General features: G+C 42.1%; 1 protein-coding gene and 1 long non-coding RNA gene across 3 annotated transcripts in view; one reads left to right on the forward strand and one right to left on the reverse strand.

The window, feature by feature from the left end:
* LOC310639380 overlaps nucleotides 1-17,233 on the forward strand; it is a 472,331-nt gene that overhangs the window by 317,469 nt on the left and 137,629 nt on the right. The window lies entirely within an intron of this gene.
* Nucleotides 11,835-17,233, reverse strand: part of LOC310639352 (neurotensin receptor type 1-like) — a gene marked incomplete at its 3' end in the record, with an annotated part of 90,158 nt that continues 84,759 nt past the window's right edge. For both annotated transcript variants that reach the window (XM_083361011.1, XM_083361010.1), the window contains exons 3-4: nucleotides 13,078-13,168; nucleotides 11,835-12,084 (exon numbers count right to left, since the gene is read on the reverse strand). In XM_083361011.1, the coding sequence (XP_083217137.1) occupies nucleotides 11,835-12,084; nucleotides 13,078-13,168 (341 nt within the window). The remainder of the gene's footprint in view (nucleotides 12,085-13,077; nucleotides 13,169-17,233) is intronic.

Genomic DNA, 17,233 nt, shown 5'->3' on the forward strand with positions numbered 1-17,233 from the left:
GGAGCAAGTGGCTATGGGGCTAGGAGGGCCTTTGTTCACCTTTGTGTTGTACAAAGTCTCCTGGATCAGGAGACTTTTCTCTCTCAAAGACTATCCGGTAGCTTCAGCTGGTGCAGAATGTAGCTGTGTGAGAAATTTTGGGCACTCCAAGGATGTAACACTTTTGCTGTGAGAGCTGCCTTGGATGCCGGTTTGCTTCTGGGTCCAAGGGTTAGTTATGACCTTTAAAACCCTACATGGCATGGAACCAGGTTATCTGAGGAACTGTCTTATCTCCATGACGTCAATCTATCCCAGGCAGGAAAAATATGTTGCAGACCCTTTCAGTTAAAAATTCAACTGAGATCAGCATTTATTTATTGATATTTTTTTTAAAATCACATTTTAAAACCATGCATGATTTGGGGTTTGGAATTTATTTATGAGAGTTTTTTATTGCCTTTATTACGTTAGAAGCAACTCAAGGCTGTGAACATAGATAATACTCCTTCTATTTTCCCCACAACATCCTTGTGAGGTAGATTGGGCTGAGAGAGAGAGAGAGGGACTGGCCCCATGTCACCCAGCTGGCTTTCATGCCTAAGATGGGACTAGAACTCAACGTCTCCTGGTTTCTAGGCCAGCACCTTAACCACTACACCAAACTGGTTCACTGTTTTACCAAGGATAACAGTGGGCCACATGAACTTATAAATTTTATTCATACCATTTAACTTCCTTTTCTCTAGAGCTTCAAGAGAAGTGCTCTCAACACTCAGATTTTCCCCCAACAAAAGCTTTGTGAGATATGTTGAGCTGAGAGTGAATGATGTACTTTATATAGTACTTCTAACCAGGTAAATTATGGATCTAATTTGATCATGTACTGAGGGATCTCAGAGTCCTACTGCACAATCACTTAAATATGAGCCAGCAGCGTCTTGCGGCTGCCAAAAAAGCCAACACAGTGCTTGGCTGCATTAGCAGAGCGATAGAATGAAGATCATGTGAAGTGTTGATACCACTTTACAATACCTTGGTAAGGCCACATTTGGAATACTGCATCCAGTTTTGGTCAACACAATGTAAAAAAGATGTTGAGACTCTAGAAAGAGTACAGAGAAGAGCAACAAAGATGATCAGGGGACTGAAGGCTAAAACATATAAAGAAAGGTTGCTGGAACTCGGTGTGTCTAGTTTAATGGAAAAAAAAGGACTAGGGGGTGACATGATAGCAGTCTTCCAATATCTCAAGGGCTGCCCCAAAGAAGAGGGAGTCAAGCTATTCTCCAAAGCACCTTTAAGGGGGGACAAGAAGCAACGGATGGAAACTCGTCAAGGAGAGAAGCAACCTTGAACTAAGGAGAAACTTCCTGACAGTTAGAACAATTAACCAGTGGAACAACCTGCCTCCAGAAGTTGTGAATGCTCCAACACTGGAAGTTTTTAAGAAGAGACTGGCCAGCCATTTGCCTGAGGAGGGTGTTGGACTAGATGACCTCCAAGGTGCATTCCAACATTATTATTATATTATTATTATTATTATTATTATTATTATTATTATTATTATTATTATTATTATTATTATTATTATTATTATTATTATTATGCCAATCACCTTCCCAAGCTCAATCCCCTATAGTTTTTGCATTTACTCTAGTTAAAAAAAGAGAGAGAAAAGAAAAATATCCAATTAGAAACATTTACCAAAATCTAGATTATCTCCTAACGGGCAACTGAAACAGATTCTTCCCTGCAGAGATTATGGTGACAGCATCAAGTTCCCTTCGTCCAGTGCGCTCCCACAGGGAGGGTCTCCTCAGGGTGCCGCCGGTTAAAGACTGCTGGCGGGTAACACCCAGGGGTAGGGCCTTCTCAGTGGGTGCGCCTGCCCTGTGGAACCAGCTGCCTGCGGAGCTTAAGACTGCCCCCAACCTCCGTTCATTCCACCGGGACCTGAAGACCTGGCTCTTCGAGCTCTCTGGCCCAGGCTGAGAATGTTTTAATTTTAATTTTAACTGGGTTTTAATTTTCTCAGGGTTCTATTTAATCTTTTTAAATTTGTTTTTAACGTTTGTATTGACTTTCTTTTAAATTCCCTGTAAACCGCCCTGAGTCCTTCGGGAAAGGGCGGTATATAAATCTAAATAAATAAAATAAATAAATAAATAAATCTTTAATCACGATGGTATCATCTTTACAGCTTTATATTCATTCAGATAATGCATAGAAATAATAAATTGCATGAAACAGATTGGTTTACAATGTAACTGGGACCTTCTGTAATTGTGACATTTATAACCAGGATAATGTAGGAGCTGGCTTCTTTACAGTATAATATGGCGCCAATAAGATAAAATTAAGTTTCATGTAGATATTAAGAATTGGACCTATTTCAGTTTCTCCCTATTTTCATTTTAAAATAGTCAAAAAGCCAGCTACATTTTTCTGATTAGACAAGCTTTGACTTCAGTTACCTCAGAAGAAAAATCCATGTTGTGCTATTTTCACTTACAGAAAAAGGAGACAATTTCTCTTTAGTTCTCCTTTAAAAAAAAACACTCCAATTTTGTAGAATTAATTCTGCCTTCCTTTCATCTTATTTTTGTCAACATTTGATGGACTTTATAAATAGTGATCAAGTGCATCTCTCAAATGATTTGATTTTTTCCATAATTTTTTTGCTCTTTGAGAAACGGTGCTATTTCCCCTAGATTACAATATTCCTTCGTTTCTATTTTTCTTCTAACTCAGCCACTGGATAAATCTTTATCTGGGATTTGGAAAGTTAATGTATCCAGCGGAAAGCCTCAGAAAGACTTATATATTTACTTATTTAATTTTTAAAAAAATCTTACCTTTATCACTTTATAGGTAACTCAAGGTGGCAAATACATCAAATACTCTTTCCTCCTGTTTTCTTCACAATAACAGACCTGGGAGATGGGTTGGGCTGAGAGAGTCTGACTGGCCCAGAGTCACTCAGTTAACTCTCATGTGTAAGGCAGGACTAGAACTCACAGTCTCCTGGTGATTGGTCCAAAATCACCCAACCAGCTATAATGCCCAAGGAAGCCTAGAACTCACAGTGTCCTGGTGATTGGCCCAAAGTCACTCAGCCAGCTTTCATGCCAAAGGCGGAACTAGAACTCACAGTGTCCTGGTGATTGGTCCAAAATCACCCAACCAGTTATAATGCCCAAGGAAGCCTAGAACTCACAGTGTCCTGGTGATTGGCCCAAAGTCACTCAGCCAGCTTTCATACTGAAGGCGGAACTAGAACTCACAGTCTCCTGGTGATTGGTCCAAAATCACCCAGCCGGCTTTCATGCCCAAGGCAGACTAGAACTCACAGTCTCCTGGTGATTGGTCCAAAATTACCAACCATGCCGAAGGCGGAACTAGAACTCATAGTCTCCTGGTGATTGGTCCAAAATCACCCAGCCAGCTTTCATGCCCAAGGCAGACTAGAACTCACAGTGTCCTGGTGATTCGTCCAAAATCACCAACCATGCTGAAGGCGGAACTAGAACTCATAGTCTCCTGGTGATTGGTCCAAAATCACCCAGCCAGCTTTCAAGCCGAAGGTGGGAGTAGAATTCACAGTCTCAAAGTCTTCCAACTGTTTTTCATGCCTAGGCGGGTCTAGAACTCTCACTCCACTGATTTCTAGTCCAGAACCTTAACCACTACAGCAAACTGACCAAGAATTTATTTTTAGCCAAGCCAGATATATATATATCCACAGTAGTAGACACACTAGAAATCAAGTATTTTTGGCTTAGTGGGTATATAAAACTAAAGCATTCATATATAAATTTGAGAAATGGCAAAAGGTAAAAAAAAACAACTAATTACATCTGGTCTAAAGATGGATCTTCTGTATATAATGGCTGATCTGTACAGACGCATCAACTGCTGTTTTTGCCAGTGAGATTCTAGCTCTTAATTTTGTTTTCGGCTTGCGGTGACCATTTTTATTTCACCTTGTTTCGTGTTCGGTTTCAATGGCACTTAGAAAATTGCGTTCTATTCTGAGCCTTTTTTTTAAGAAGGACCTCCACAAACTGGAGCTTGTCCAAGGAAGCGTAGCTGAGATGAAAAAGGGCCTGAGTGGAAAAATAAATAAATCATTGAAGCAATTGTATAGGCTTAGCAGGTTAAAGAGAAAAACTGCAGAAGGAGTGGTAGGTTTCTATCGTCGTATTCTCCATCAATTGGGGCAGAAGATGTTCAGAAGTTATTCAGGACAAGTAACGCTGGATTTAGACTAGAAAGATGTAGATTTTAGGCAGGCATCAAATGAATAAAAATTCTAATGGTGTTCAACTTTCTTTGAGACACGATGGACTGTTCTTCACTTGGAGGTGTTTAAACAGGATAGAAAACTATGAAGAATCCCAGGTAGGGGATTCCTACGTAGGATAGGAATTGCATGAGATAATTTCCATGTGGTCCCTTCCAAATCTTACATTATACATTTCTATGACTCAGTGTTGAGTGTGCAGAATCATAGAATAACAGAGTTGGAAGGGATCATGATAGCGTTAATTGGGGTCCCAGTTTGTTTTCACTATTGTTTTTATTACTTTTTATTGTTCATCTGTATACCTTCCTTCCTCTGTACACCGCCCCGAGTCCCTCGGGAGAAGGGCAGTTTATAAAAACTAATAATAAATAAATAAATAAATAAATAAATCATGGAGGTCTTCTAGTCCAACTCCCTGCTCATGCAGGAAACCCTATACAAGGGGTTGGCTCTATACCTTGGCTCTTTTTTTTTGAAAATTTTTTTACTAGTTTTTATAGGGTTAAAAAGGAGGGTAGGGAAATGGGGGTTTGGGATAGGGTAGCGGAAAGGTTGGGGGTGAGGGTTGGGTTCCCCCCCCCAATAACATTCATATTTGGCAAACAGCATGTTGTCTGGGTAAATATATACAAAAAATAAAGGGACACGGTGGCTCAGTGGGTTAGGACGCTGAGCTTTTCGATCAGAAAGTTGGCAGTTTGGCGGGTCGAATCCTGAGTGCCGCGTAACAGAGTGAGTGCCTGTTACTCGTCCCAGCTTCTGCCAACCTAGCAGTTGAAAAGCATGTAAAAATGCAAGTAGAAAAATGGGTACCACTACGGTGGGAAGGTAACAGCGTTCCGTGCACCTTTGGCGTCTAGTCATGCCGGTCACGTGACCACGGAGACGTCCTCGGACAAGCGCTGGCTCTTCAGCTTTGAAACGGAGATGAGCACCAGCCCCTAGAGTTGGAAACGACTAGCATGCATGTGCGGGGGAACCTTTACCTTTAAAGGTAATAAAGGTAATAATAACACTGATAGGTGTAATAAATTATCAAAAACAATACTAAATTTTCAATGTATGATATCATTCTTACTCAAATAAATTCAAAGTTGCATATCACATTCCTTTCTCTCTAACTCGCTTATCTAGCCATTGATAAAATTTATTCCAAGTTCTATAGTAAACTAAATGTTCTTTCTCTTTAATCTTTCTCTTAAACCTTGGCTCTTTTATGACTTGTGGACTTCAACTCCCAGAATTCCTGAGCCAGCATGGCTCAGCTTGGAAACCTCTCCCTTCCCATCAGCATGGCTGGCTCAGGAATTCTGGGAGTTGAAGTCCACGAGTCATAAAAGAGCCAAGCTTGCCTACCCCTGCCCTATACCATTTCAGACAAGGGGCTGTCCAGTCTCTTCTTGAACACCTCCAGTGATGGAGCACCCACAACTTCTGGAGGCAAGTCGTTCCGCTGATTCATTGTTCTCCCTGTCAAGAAATTTCTCCTTAGTTCTAGGTTGGATTTCCCCTTGATTAGTTTCCATCTATTGCAAAACTATCCTGGTGTCCTTATCAATCTCTCCCCTGGAGATGTTTGCATATTTACACTGAATGGTTTGGATATGCTTTCTGCAAATGTTTATTGCACTAATGAGCCTTGCAGTGAACAGAAACGGAGTAGCACAAGGTCCCTGGCTGAAACCAAGTGGGGTGGAGCCATTGGTGCTCTCTGCGCTTAGTTCTTTTCTTGCGGACATTTCATTACCTAATTAGGTAACATCATCAGTGCTAGAAGGGAGTGGGGATTGCTCTCATGTTATATACAAATGGCTTGTCCTGACAGTTTTCTAGGTGGTTCCTTGACTAGGAACTGTTGTTTACATATGGTGCCATTAAGTGGTTAGATCCACGGTGGCATGGTGGTTAGAATGCAGTACTGCAGGCTACTTCTGCTGACTGCCGGCTGCCAGCCATTCAGCAGTTTGATCCTGACAGGCTCAAGGTTGACTCAGCCTTCCATCCTTCTGAGGTCAGCAAAATGAAGACCTAGGATGTTGGGGGCAATAGGCTGACTCTGTAAACTGCTTAGAGAGGGCTGTAAAGCACTGTGAAGCGGTTTATAAGTCTAAGTGTTATTGCTATTGCTATTTTCATCGTGTAGAATATAGAACACAGAACATAGAATAACAGACTTGGAAGGGACCTTGGAGGTCTTCTAGTCCAACCCCCTGCTCAAGCAGGAGACCCTATACCATTTCAGAGAAGTGGCTGTCCAGTCTCTTCTTAAAAGTCCTAAAATGGCTTCTGACCAGTTAAGGCACCAGTGAATTCTAGTTTTGTCTGGATGACTTTGGGCCAATCATCAAGAGTTCTAGTCCCACCTTAGACATAAAAGCTGGTTGGTTAACTTTGGGCCAATCATCAGGAGATGCTGAGTTCTGGTCCTGCCTTAGGCACAAAGCCAGTGTGGTGACTTTGGGCCAGTTACTCTCTCAGGGCCCAACTCACCTCACAGGGTTGTTGTTGTGGGGAAAATAGAAGGAGGAAGATGTACTGAACATGTATTGAACCTCCTTGAGTCCTAATCCCACCTTAGGCAGAAAGCCATCTGGATGATCTTGGACCAGTCCTTCTCTTTCAGCCCCCAGGAAGGAGGCAATGGCAACCCACTTCTGAAACCAAGAAAACTTGCCAAGAAAACTGTGGGGACTTGTCCAGACAGTCTCCAAAAATTGGACAAAATGGAACAGAAGAGTACTGTACACAAAGATATAATCAAATGACAGAAACCAAATGAAGAGAAGGGTGAGGGGTGACATGATAGCAGTCTTCCAATATCTCAGGGGCTGCCACAAAGAAGAGGGAGCCAAGCTATTCTCCAAAGCGCCTGAAGGCAGGACGAGAAGTGATGGATGGAAACTAGTCAAGGAGAGAAGCAACCTGGAACTAAGGAGAAACTTCCTGACAGTTAGAACAATTAACCAGTGGAACAACCTGCCTCCAGAAGTGGTGAATGCTCCAACACTGGAGGTTTTTAAGAAGAGACTGGACAGCCATTTGTCTGAAATGGTGTAAGGTTTCCTGCCTGAGCAGGGGGTTGGACTAGATGACCTCCAAGGTCCCTTCCAACTTTATTATTATTATTATTATTATTATTATTATTATTATTATTATTATTATTATTATTATTATTATTATTATTATTAAATTGAACGCTGAGTGTGGCAACAATAGTGTTACTTGTTATGTACTGAGGTTTGCTGAAACACCTATTCACTTGTATACTGAGAACTGACAGTTCTGCAGCACATGTACTGAGCTCTAACAGTTCAGGCGGGAACCAAAATAGCGGGAATAGTGGGTTCAATCTGATTGGTTGTATGATGGTATATAAAGAGTGCATGTACCCCCTAAACCCCTCAGTACATTTTGGTTATCAGTAAAGTTGCTGTTACTCTGTACTCACGTGCCTGGCATCATTCCTGCTCATTCGAACCCGAAACACAACATTACTCATATCACATTGCTGGATGGGCGGCAACAAAAATAATCTTACAGAAGCCTTCAGTTTAATTTCAGCTTTTAGCAAGCAGACGCTGCTGTTTTTTTTTAAAGATGAAGTTAAGCCACGATCCCATAAAAAGCAACTGCCACAACCATAAATAAAAATGCAGGGCTGTTTTATTGTTGAAGTTCAGTGAAAGAGCAAATGGTACCATACATTACAAAGGTTAGTAGCAGAAAATAACCATTATTTAAACATGAGATGGTTATATTTGTAAGACCACTTCTTTTTGATAAACTGGGAAGAGAAAACACCCTGTCCCTTGCTTTGTCTTCGTTTAAAACACAAACTATTAACAGGGACATTGCAGCACTCACGATTATTTCATTTTATTCAACAATGGACACTTTAGATGACTGACAATATAAGGTCTCCGTTGTTGCTTTAAATTACGCGTTTTTGTATTTCTGCCACAAAAATAGAATGAGAGCCAAGCTGTTACATTGAGCGAGTACAGGAATTTGCCAGCATACAGATGTTTGGTTTTTTTGAAACAAAGATTGCTTCACTATTTGTAATTGCCATCTTCCCCCCCCCCCGCACCCCCAGAAGACCCAGGCAAGGTTCATACCAGATTGTTACATGTCTGTGGAGATTCTCAATCATCCAGGTCACGGTTGTCCCAAAGGTGCTTTTTTCAAAAGGCAGCTGGACTTTCTTTTCCTTTGAAAACATTTTGCTTCTCATCCGAGAAATTTCTTTAGTTCTGAAGATGAATGCCATGTAGACTGGGGTGCAATGTAGACTGGGGTGCAATGTAGGACTGGGTGCAATGTAGACTGGGTGCAATGTAGACTGTGCGCAATGCAGACTGGGGTACAATGTAGACTGCGTGCAATGTAGACTGCGTGTAATATAGACTGGTGCAGTGTAGACTGGGATACAATGGAGACTGGGGTGCAATGGAGACTGGGTGCAATGTAGATTTGGTGCAATGTGGGTGCAATGTAGACGGTGCAATGTAGATTTGGTGCAATGGAGACTGTGTGCAATGGAGACTGGTGCAATGGAGACTGGTGTACAATGGAGACTGGGGTACAGTGGAGACTGGGTGCAATGTAGATTTGGTGCAATGTGGGTGCAATGGAGACTGTGTGCAATGTAGATTTGGTGCAATGTAGACTGTGTGCAATGAAGACTGGTGCAATGGAGACTGGGGTACAATGGAGACTGGGGTACAGTGGAGACTGGGTGCAATGTAGATTTGGTGCAATGTGGGTGCAATGTAGACTGGGTGCAATGTAGATTTGGTGCAATGGAGACTGTGTGCAATGGAGACTGGTGCAATGGAGACTGGGGTGCAATGGAGACTGGGGTACAATGGAGACTGGCCACCTCGGGCAATGTAAGTTAGTTACAACTAAATAGTCTGCACATTTTGGCTGCTGCATCTCATCAGGATTTCCCAGCAAGAAGCAGCAGCATGAATACTGAAAAATAAAATAGCTGAAGTGACACATTATGGAATATGGGTAGTCCTTGACTTACAACCATTCATTTAGCGATCATTTGAAGTTACAACGGCACTGGAAAAAAAAGTGACTTATGACCATTTTTTACACTGACGACTATTGCAATATCCCCACGGTCACGTGATCAAAATTTGGATCCTTGACAACTAGTTCCTGTTTATGATGCTTGCAGTGTACCAGGGTCAGGTGATCCCCTTTTCCAACCTTCTGGCAAGCAAAGTCATTGGAGAAGCCAGATCACTTAACAACCGTGTGACTAAACTTAATAACTGCAGTGATTCACTTGAGAAGAAAGATGTGGCCAGAAAGATTGCAAAATGGAGCAAAATTCACTCCACTGCTTAGCAACAGAAATGTTGGGCTGAAATGCGGTCGTACGTTGAGGACTACCTGTACTAACAGAAGTGGCTAGCAAAAGATGAACGAAATCATTGTGTTCTTACTGAGGACCCCAGTTGTGAATGCGAGTATCGCTTATGAAGTGTTTCTCTCTTCCCCAACCCTTATATCAGTTCTATAGTAGAACAGGTGAGTCTGTACATGGCACCTAATGCTTAAGCAACGGTAATTATTAAAGTTTTGGTAGGTTAATAACAACTCCCCTACACATCATGTGTTCTCTTGAACATTTCCTTACTAAGATGCCAAACTTCAATACGTAACACAGTGAGGTCCACTGCACAGCCTGATGAGAAAAAGCAGCAGGTGAGCGGTAGGTTGTAAAACATCTCCAGAACTTTGAGCAAATAGCATTGGTCCATGTAGCATCAAACAGCTCGAAACATGGGTGCCCTTAGTGATCCATGCACTTCATCATTACCAACGGCCACGTGAGCAATGGGGCAGGTGTGCCTCACAATTCCTTGCAGTATGTGCATCCTACTTTGGAATAATTATACAATTATAAGTAGTTCTCAACTTACAACGGTTTGTTTAGTCTCTGTTCGAAGTTACAACGGCGCTAAAAAAAATAAGGGAGGGGACTTAGGACCATTTTTCACACTGACGACCATTGCAGCGTCCCTGGGGGTCACTTGCTCAAAATTCAGATGCTTGGCAACTGACTCCTATATTTATGACAGTTGCAGTCACCCGAGGTCATGTGATCACCTTTTGTGACTTTCCGATAACCAAAGATTCACTTAACGACTGTGTTATTAACTTAACAACTGCAGGTTGTAAAATGGGGCAAAACTCACTTAACAAATGTCTCACTTCGCAACAGAAATTTCGGGCTAAATTTCAATCATAAGTCGAGGTCTACCTGTAATGATAATAATAACTTGTTTCCTGTGTTTTTTTTTTGCTTCGTTTTGGTGGTTTAGGTCTTAAATGTAGCCCTCCATTCAATGGAGGAGCCAGAATATTGTCCCCCTGCCCCAGCGCTCACTGTGATATCAGTTGAAGCAGAAGCAATTATCGGTAATTAACAGTAACTAGATTCCCTCTCCTCTAAGCTAGTTACCCTCTCTTTATAGCAGACATCTGGATGCTTGTTTGTTAATTCAGCAATTAACTCATTCATTCTATACTTCATCTCTTTGGTCTAGCAAACATTCCAAGCTCCCGGCCCCTAAGCAATTCCCATTTTAGGCATCATATGTGTTACGTCTCCGTCTGAGAGCTGGATCAAGAAATGAAGCCCTGGTGCAGAAAAATGGAACAAAAGCAGGGTTAGTCTTTCGACTTGCAAGAGTTCATTTAGCGACCATTCAAAGTTACAACGACTTGTGGCTGTTTTTCACACTTATAACCATTGCAACACCCTAACCTCCCCCCCCCCGCCCCGTGGTCATGTGATCAAAATTCAGACGCTTGGCAACCGACTCATATTCATGACGGTTGCAGCGTTCCGGTGTGATGTGATCCTTTGGCAACCTTTTGACAAGCAAAGTCGATGGGGAACCCAGAATTCACTTAACACTGATTTAACAACTGCTGTGGTTCACTTAATATCTGCGGCGAGAAAGGTCGTAAAATGGGGCAAAACTCACTTAACAAATGTCTCACTTAAGAAATGTCGGGCTCAACAGGGGGTCGCAAGTCGAGGACTGCCTGTACATTAAGCCACCACCCTCTTCTTGCCTAGACAAATAGATCCTGCTAATTCTTCGCCTCCTCCCTACAATTTCAAGATAACCAGGATAAGTGATCTTAATCTCCTTGCCGATGGCACTTCTAAACCAAGAAACTGAATGAGGAGTACGGTAAAAGAGGCATTCATGCTTGGCCAACATTGACTCCATGGATAAAAAAGTTTCCTGGAGAACATCAACAGGCAACTTCTATGCTGGATCGACATGACAAAACATGGAGATATAACTCACAAAAGCCAGAGGCCAAGGCAGGAACATCACCTCAGTGTTAACCATGGACATCTATTCATTCCTATGGACGGCAATCAGCTATACATGTTCATGCGGTGACGAAGTTGGAGGCCATGTCTGAAAGCAGGAGAGACCCCTTTCACAAGTTCTGGTTCCTGTCTTTTTCCTTCCTTCCTTTCCTCCTTGGGACTATCGAAGCCTCAATAGGTGGTTTCTCTGGTGACCTGGCTAGAAAAAGTATGATTACTAGAGATGCTGTTGGATTTTCTGTTGAACTTGGTTCTCTTCTTCTTCTTTCTCCATGGCAGGCATATGGAAATGAAGGTTGAAAAGAAGATCTGGCGGAAGTTGGTGGAGACCAAGTTGTAGAGGACCGGGTTAATCGCTGAACTAACATAGAAGAGGATGTTTGTCAGCATGTAGAAATAGTGATAGAAGTCGTAAAGGAAGCTGGGAGGAAACAAAAAGAGGAAGATGTTCTCAGTGGAATAGAATTCAACAATTAGACCAGTGGCTTGCCCTTACTGGAAACCCAGCCCAATTCCAAGAACCACCAAGAACACTCTAGCACTGATCGAGTTGCCTAGTTGGGTAATGAAACGTCTGCAAGAGAACAATCAGGCTTAGAAAGGACCAAGGATCCCCACAATCCTCCTCCTCCTCCCTCTCCCTCTCTTTTCCTCTCCACAAACCCCACTCTCTTCTAGTCCTGATGATGTCACCTAGCTGAGCAATGAAATATCTGCAAGAAAACCTCAAGTTCTGAGAGTACCAAGGACCCCAGAATCCTCCTCCTTCTGCTCCTCCTCTCTCCGCAAACCCCACTCCCTTCCAGCCCTGATGATGTCACCTAGTTGGGCAATGAAACATCTGCAAGAAAACAACCAAACTCAGAGAGAACCAAGGACCCCACAGTTGTTGTTGTCGTCGTCGTCGTCGTTGTTGTCCTCCTCCTCCTCCTCCTCCTCCTCCTCCTCCTCCTCCTCCACGCCATTCCCTTCTAGCACTGATGATGTTACCTAGTTGGGTCTTGAAATATCTCTAAGAAATCTAACCTGAGAGAGCACCAAGGACCCTACAGTTTCTTCTTCTTCCCCCTCCTCCTCCTCCTCCTCCTCCTCCTCCCAAACACCCACCCTTCTAGCACTGATGATGTCACCTAGTTGGACAATGAAACATCTGCAAGAAAACAACCAAGCTCAGAGAGCACCAAGGATCTCTCAGATAAATCTTCAAATTGCACCAGAACTTTAAAAAAGCCCATTGCCCAGCTGTTGCATATCTGAGTCCAAAAAATACTCATGAGTTGGGGTTGGCCATGGCATTTATGACTCACTAGCAAAAGAGGAATCCACAGACGACATTCAAGATGTTTTGGGAGAGAAGTCTAGACCCTTAGCCTGCGGATCTCTGCAAAACAGTGATAGGAATCAAATCACTTACTTTGACCACTGATTTTCTGAGATATAGCAATACATAAGCCGCCGCACATGGTACGGAAGCCAGCACACCACAAAGGCAATCACAACGGCACCTGAATTGGAGAAGGAAGGAATAATGAAGTTAGCTACTCATTCTGTAAGGTGAAAAAAAATGTGTCGGACTGTAGCTGGGCAGGGCTGACCTCCGTTTCTTAGAGCCCGGGTGGCACAGTGCTTAGAAAGCAGTACTGCAGGCTACTTCTGCTGACTGCCGGCTGTCAGCAGTTCGGCAGTTCGATCCTGAGCAGCTCAAGGTTGACTCAGCCTTCCATCCTTCCGAGGCCAGTAAAATGAGGACCCCAGATTGTTGGGGGCCATAGGCTGACTCTGTAAAAACCGCTTAGAGAGGGATGTAAAGCACTATTGCTTAGCTGAGGGAGCCAGCGTTGTCCGAAGACTTTTCTGTGGTCATGTGGCCAGCATGACAATGCCAAGACACGTGGGATGCTTTTACCTTCCCTACCAAAGTGGTACCTATTTATCTACTCGCATTTGCATTCCTTCGAACTGCTGGATTGGCAGGAGCTGGGGCAGGAATGGGTGCTTGCTCACCTTTCATTCGGCAGCCCAGTGTTTTGACCACTAGGCCACCATGCTCCTCATTCTTATCTTATCTTATCTTAACTTTTGTATATTGCAATTTTATTGCATTTTATTGCCCTGTACACCGCCCTGAGTCCTTCGGGAGGAGGGCGGTATAGAAATTAAATAAATAAATAAATAATAAATAAATAAATGTACATTTATCTAAACCACAGTGTTTATATTGCAATGATTCGATCTGATTTTCCTTCTTATCAGCATACAGGTAGTCCTTGATTTACGGCCAAAATGTTTGCTGCTAAGTGAGATCTTTGTTAAGGGAGCTTTGGCCCATTTTAAAACCTTTCTTGCCACCGTTGTTAAGTGAATCCAGCTTCCCCATGGACTTGGCTTGTCAGAAGGTCGCAAGAGGGGATCACATGATCCCGGGACACGGCAACCATTATCAATCTGAATCAGTTGCCAAGTGTCTGAATTTTGATCCCATGACCATGGGGATGCCTCAATGGTCGGAAGTGTGAAAAACGGTCATAAGTCACTTTTTTCAGTGCTGTTATAACTTTGAGTGGTCATTAAATGAACTGTTGTAAGTTGAGGGCTACCTGTAATTGCTTTTTCTGCGACTGGTATCATTTTATGACTGAAGGCTACCTGCCCAACAGGAGTTCAGTTCATGCCAAGGAGAAAGCGGAACACAATCAGAAGACCCTTTGAAGCCTCTGTTGTGAAATGCAGCTGAAATTTTATTTTCAAGGGGTGAACAATGCATTGCTAATCTTTTAAATCCTCTGTATGTCTGGAGTAATGGTCTCCTTTCAAGGCAGTAAGGCATTTGAATTATTTCTGCAATGGATCAGACTACTTGGAGGCTCAAGCAGAGACTATTTATTTAGCGTATGATGAGAACATGATGGAAGAAAAGTAAACATATATACACAGTCTACATAATTAGAATAGAATAGAATAAACAAATTGTAGAATAGAATAGAATAGAATAGAATAGAATAGAATAGAATAGAATAGAATAGAATAGAATAGAATAGAATAGAATAGAATAGAATAGAATAGAATAGAATAAACAGATTGTAGAATGGAATGGAATGGAATGGAATGGAATGGAATGGAATGGAATAGAATAGAATAGAATAGAATAGAATAGAATAGAATAGAATAGAATAGAATCTGGGAAGGAATAGAATAGAATAGAATAGAATAGAATAGAATAGAATAGAATAGAATAGAATAGAATAGAATAGAATAGAATAGAATAGAATAGAATAGAAGTGCTGGAGGGGACCTTGAAGGTCTTCTAGTCCAACAGGGATGCTGCAATGGTTCTAAGTGCAAGGAACAGTCATCTCTTTTTCAGGACTCTTGTAACTTTGAACAGTCGTTAAATAAATGGTCATAAGTTGAGGACTGTATAATCATTATAGGGATGTTTGCCTGTTTGCTTTTAACTTCCTCATCTAGTCCAGAATCCTAGGATTCTCTGGTTGATTCGCATCCATGTCAGATTCTGATCTGACTCTATTCAGTCTCTGTTCAGTTCTTTATCAGATGCTGCCAATGGTAAATCTTTTGGCAAGAATTGTTGGTATTTGGCACTAACCTCTTATTCCACCACTTGCAATACAAGCTGGTGACTTCTTTCTCTACCGAAGTGTGAAACTTGTAAGAATTGCAGCTCTGATTTCAATTATGGAACTCCAAATGGCACATTGCAGTGAAAAAAAAATCTCTCCATTTGAATTTTAGCCAGCTTTTTTTTTCTTTTGCTCAGGGACATTGTCAACATTCTCAATATTTCATTTCAATCTAAGACCTTAGTCAGATTGTAAAAGAGAATGACGTTTGGGATGACTTCATTAAGGGTTACAAGCCTGGTCTGTAGTTCTTGAGACAGCCACTTGGTGGCAGCAAAGAGATATAAACATCTAACTCTCTGCTCCCCTCTGGTGGGTCAAGATGGTACTACTAGTCCTTGACATCTGACCATAAAGGAGCCTGCCCATTATGGTTGTATGTTATGATGGTCACAAAGGTTTATGACACTTTTATGGTGGTTGTTTAGTGAACACGGTGGTTGTTAAGTGAAGCAATAGTTCGTTAAGGACTCAGTTTTGACAAAAACTGAAAGTAAGTGCCGGTTTGGGGTAAAATAATTGTAAAATGCAGTCATGTGATTGCAGGATGCTGCAAACAGCTGAAAATGTGGTCAAGTTGATGAGTGCCCAAAATTTGATCATGTAGCCACAGAGGGGTTCCAAATCTGAGTCATGCCCCCTTTCTTGGGGCTGTTGTATCTTTGCTGGCTAAGCAGGCAGTTGTAAGTTGAGGACCTACCTGTAGCCCAGTATAACAGAGGTTTAGTGTTTAGATCAGTGTTTGATTTCTGCATGCAAACTGGTTTGAAGAGAAACAGAAACGTTATCAGAATAACAGAATAACATAGTTGGAAGGGACCTTGGAGATCTTCTAGTCCAACCTCTTGCTCAGGCAGGAAACCCTAGACCATTTCAGAAAAAAAATGGTCATCCAATCTCTTCTTAAAAACTTCCAGTGCTGATAGATTGTTCTAACTGTCAGGAAATTTCTCTTTAGTTTTAGGTTGTTCCTCTCCTTGATTAGAATAGAATAGAGCTGGAAGGGAACTTGGAAGTCTTCTAGTCCAGCCCCCTGCTCAAGCAGGAGAACCTATACCATCTCAGACAGGTGACTGTCTAGTCCAGGGGTAGGCAACCTCGGCTCTTTTATGACTCGTGGACTTCAACTCCCAGAATTCCTGTGCTGACTCAGGAATTCTGGGAGTTGAAGTCCACGAGTCATAAAAGAGCAGAGGTTGCCTACTCCTGGTCTAGTCTCTTCTTAAAAATCTCCAGGGATGGAGCACCCACAATTTCTGGAGGCAAAGCTGTTCCACTTGTTGATTGTCCTCACTGTCAGGAAGTTTCTCCTTAATTCCAGGTTGCTTCTCTCTTTGATCAATTTCCTGCCTTCAGGTGCTTTGGAGAATGGCTTGACTCCCTCTTCCTGAGATATTGGAAGACTGCTATCATGTCACCCTTAGACCTTAGCATTAAACTAGACTTGCCCAATTCCTGAAAGTGTTCTTTGTGCGTTTTATCCTCCAGTCCCCTCTTTCTTTTCTCTTTTTCTCTTTCTAGAGTCTCAACATCTTTTCTATATTGTGGCAACCAAAACTGGATGCCGTATATTCCAAGTATGGTCTTACCAAGGCGTTATAAAGTGATATTAACACTTAGATTTTTAGATTTAGATTTTATTAGATTTATATACCGCCCTTTCCCGAAGGACTCAGGGCGGTTTACAGGGCATTTTAAAATCACATCAATATAAAATACAAAGTTAAAAGAGAATTAAAAGATTAAATTATCCCTGAAAATAAAACCCCAGTTAAAATTCTCAGCCTGGGTCAGAGAGCTCAAAGAGCCAAGTCTTCAGGTCCCGGCGGAATGAGCGTAGGTCAGGGGCGATCCTGAGCTCCACGGGCAGCTGGTTCCACTTCACGTGAACTTGATTTTATCCCTCTCTTAATGTAGCCTAGAACTGTG

The sequence above is a fragment of the Vipera ursinii genome, assembly GCF_947247035.1.
Source record: "Vipera ursinii genome assembly, chromosome: 3".
Lineage (NCBI taxonomy): Eukaryota > Metazoa > Chordata > Lepidosauria > Squamata > Viperidae > Vipera > Vipera ursinii.